The 3,936-nt window shown below is 40.8% G+C and overlaps 1 protein-coding gene across 1 annotated transcript in view; it reads left to right on the forward strand.

The window, feature by feature from the left end:
- Positions 1–3,936, forward strand: part of LOC107719195 (U4/U6 small nuclear ribonucleoprotein Prp3-like) — a 21,817-nt gene that overhangs the window by 11,737 nt on the left and 6,144 nt on the right. The window contains exons 12-15 of the mRNA XM_016526569.1: positions 863–976; positions 2,433–2,551; positions 2,684–2,761; positions 2,861–2,922. Coding sequence (XP_016382055.1) covers positions 863–976; positions 2,433–2,551; positions 2,684–2,761; positions 2,861–2,922 — 373 coding nt within the window. The remainder of the gene's footprint in view (positions 1–862; positions 977–2,432; positions 2,552–2,683; positions 2,762–2,860; positions 2,923–3,936) is intronic.

Here is a 3,936-nt window from a genome sequence, read left to right on the forward strand (position 1 = left end):
TCATGAGCATTTGACCGTTTCATTTGAGTAAAACTATCATCATGTCATACACACACAGAAATGTAAAGGTATTCACGGCAACCCGTCAGAATAAAAGTTTGGTTTAACTTGAGGGCATTGGCAGAAATATATTTCTATTGTTGAGTAGAATGTACGTAACAGGCTGCTACTACTAATACTAAAATTATTAAAACCTTATTTTAAGGAATAAGCATTCAATATTTCTTCAATGTTTTAATTATAATATTATATGCTTTCAAATAATTAGACATGCTAAAACAGAATTTGGTTACAATAAAACAAGGTTGGAAAAATAAAACATTTCATAGGGCCCTAAACATGTAATATTTGTTAAACTTTTAATAAATTTGTCAGTCACATTTTATTATTATACTCAGAAATAATGTAAAATACTGTTGAATAAAATGAGTTGTTTACACGCATTATAAACATGTATTTTTAGTTCCCCTCACTCCACAATAAATCCACACATTTAAAGGTATTCAGAACAGTAATGAAAAATAAGTAAAAAAATAAAAAAACAATTTTAGTAGCATACATTATAAACAACATTTATTATAAGCACCAAGCCTGAACAAATTTAAAGGAAAACTGAAACAATAGACCAATAAACTTGGGCTTATGTACCTCGTTTCACATGCTTTCATTCGGCAATCCAAATGTGCGTGTGTTTGGTTTGCTTGACTTTAATTGCATTTATATAAGATGCTTTTCATTTCCGATGATTCAAGAAAAGTGACTCATATTCGGGGAAAATACAGTATCCCATTCAAAGAAGAACTGTCATTTGTTTGGTTTGATGCATTTTGTGCATAGTGTGATGTTCACCATGTCTGTTCAGAGCCCATGAGGAGGCAAATGCAGCACGCAAACTCACAGCAGAACAAAGGAAAGAGAAGAAGGTGAAGAAACTTAAGGAGGATTTGAGTCATGGGGTTCACATTGCTGTTTACAGGTATAAAACATGACAAATCTGCTCAAATCTTACATTAAAATGCAGTACTATCACACACACTGAGTAAACCACAGACTAAAGGCCAAAGTATTCTTCGGATTTATGCATACTAGGGATGGGAAGATTCCCTGATTCGCTCGGTGCATCGGCATAAAAAGTTAACGATGCGGTTTAAAAAGTGTGCATCGGCTACAAGTTGTCATTTATATCGCGATGCATCGTTTCTAACATATTTGCATCGGTAAAAACCGATTCATTTATATATAATTACTAGTGAATGCGCTATACTTTTATTATTTAGAAAGTGACCAATAATCTGTGACCAATATTTTATATGTAGATTGATTTCTCCTCTAAACTGTTTCTCAAGCGCGCTCTCTCATCCCCGCTGCTGCTGCGTGAATATGACGCATCACAACACCACGGAGACCCGAGGAAAAACTGGGATTAAAGTCCAAAACCTGACTTGAAATAACCTAACAAATCAATCGGGGCTAAAGCGGTTCCATAAACGACAAATTAAGTTCACACAATCTCACTAATTTGTGCACGCTTATTCTTAAGCAGACCTTAATGTCGATCATGGATCAAATCGATCCACCATGACAAACAGCGAATATATCTGTGCTGTTTAATGCATTTGAGACGTTGTGTTTTCCTCAGTGCATAACTGACATGTCACAAGTATATTTTTCATCTGTAAATGTTAGAAAGTCATGCAACAAATCCATTTTGCTGTCAGGGGTGGGCGAGGCTGATGCGAGTGAACGAGCGCTGCTGCGCGCTAAACAGACAGAGTGCAATCAAATAGGAGTGCAATAATTCTGAGTAAAATATACATTTTGCTAAAAAATTAGTTTTTGGACATTAAATGTGTCTTTTGTAGAATTTTAAACTTACATATAAAGTGTATTTTTATGATAGCAGTAACTGTAAAGGGACTATTGTAATAGGTAAATCAAATGTAAGCTAGTAGGATACAGTACTAATTACTAAGCTCAAATGAGTAGGCATTAAAAGTGATCATATTTTCTCCATTGCATCATATTGCATCGAATCGCATTGTGTTGAATCGAATCGAAATCGGATCGCACTGCATCGTAATAGGGGTGAATCGTATCGCATCGCATCGGTAGCTGCTTCATATGTGTCTTTAATGTATCGTATCGTTGGCTATGCATCGAGATGCGTATTGTATCGGCCTGAGTCATGAGATGCACATCCCTAATGCATACACGAGGGTCTGCATAACAAAACAGTACACGTGTACTGTACGCACACCATCTGACTTTTGCAACCGTGCATACTTTGTGTGCGCAGGTCACACATGCACATTGACTTGGTTCTGCACTAATCAGTTGTTCCACAAGGTGGCATCACTGGCCCGGGTAGAAGAAGAAGAAAATTTTTTTTTGCTAATTTGTTTACTCAAATAGTTTATCTGCTTTGCCTTCAGAATCAGAAATCTGCACAACCCAGCCAAGAAGTTTAAGGTGGAGGCCAATGCAAACCAACTGTACCTCACTGGCACCGTGGTACTTCACAAAGACGTCAACATCATAGTAGTGGAGGGAGGTGGGTGAAAGTGATTAGATAATCTTTATAGGATTATATGATTCTCTTCACAGATGGTTATTTTTATTATTATAATTATTATTTTTTTCAGAATTTTTATTCATGTATTAATTGACTCCTTACTCCCTGTAGGCCCCAAAGCACAGAAGAAATTTAAACGACTGATGTTGAATAGAATCAAATGGGATGAGCTGAATTCCAAGAGAGATGGTAAGGGAAATTAGGAGTGATGGAAGATGGAGACTTTTATTGATCAGCCTTTTTTGAGCTGTGATTAGGAGCTGACCTGACATTCCATGTTTCTTTTAGAGCCTCAAGATTCAGATGATGAGGGTTCCAGGAAGAATAATAAATGCACATTGGTTTGGGAGGTAAATGGATACCAGTTATATTCTTATGTAAACCAATGGAACATTTACCAAAAAATATTCAGTAGTTCCCTTTCAAGCTTTCACCAGACATCGCGGAGGTTTCTCCTCTATGGGAACTCCTTCCCTTCCAAACTTTCCTGAAGTCCTATTGGCTCACGCCAGTCCAATTGACTGGCCAATTGTTGCGAAGTGTGCAAATACTACGAGCTTGAGAGGCAGTATAAAATGCGGTGCACGCAACAATTACATCAGAATCTTCACTTATTTATTCAATACAACCTGAAGAATGGCTTCACCTCCGAGCATCGAAGACTTAGTGTCGTTCGGCGGGGAGGAAGAGGATGAGGACTCTATGTCCATCTCGGCCTCTGAGAAAGAGGATTGGGTGGGATCGGAGCGTGACTGCCCTGACAGTGAGGGGCCCCCAGACCTTCAGGAGGAGCTCGTGAGGGTCATGACGAAAGCTGTCCAGGAGCTCGAGCTTACCTGGAGCCTTCCGAAGGAGCCTGCCGGGAGTAAGCTTAACTCCTGGTATTTTAGATCCTCTCGCCGACAAACTGATTCGAGGGCGTCGGTCCCCCTTCTTCCCCGATGTCCACTAACAGCTCGTGAAGACGTGGTCTGCGCCCCAATCGGCGCACGTCCAGTCTAACACGCAGGCCATTTTCTCACACGTGGACGGGATGGAGGCCCGTGCTTACGTGCGCACTCCCCCCATCAAGGAATCCGTCACCTCGCACCTATGCCCTGCACCGGCCAAGACCCTGGGCTCGGACATCAGTCTCCTGTCTAAACTGTGCAGGACCACTGCCCACCTCGCTAACAAGGCCTACGCAGCGGATGATGAGGCGGCGTCAGTGCTGCATGCCATGGCGGTGCTGCAGGTGTTTCAGGCGAAGCTCCTGCAGATGGAGGTGGGCGGAGCCCTCAGACCGGATGCCATTAATGACTTCGCTTTGATGGTCACAAAGTGCTCAGGCGATTGGTAAGGCGATGGGCATTATGGTCGTCCTT

The sequence above is a fragment of the Sinocyclocheilus rhinocerous genome, unplaced genomic scaffold (assembly GCF_001515625.1).
Source record: "Sinocyclocheilus rhinocerous isolate Xijiao unplaced genomic scaffold, SAMN03320098_v1.1 scaffold1985, whole genome shotgun sequence".
Lineage (NCBI taxonomy): Eukaryota > Metazoa > Chordata > Actinopteri > Cypriniformes > Cyprinidae > Sinocyclocheilus > Sinocyclocheilus rhinocerous.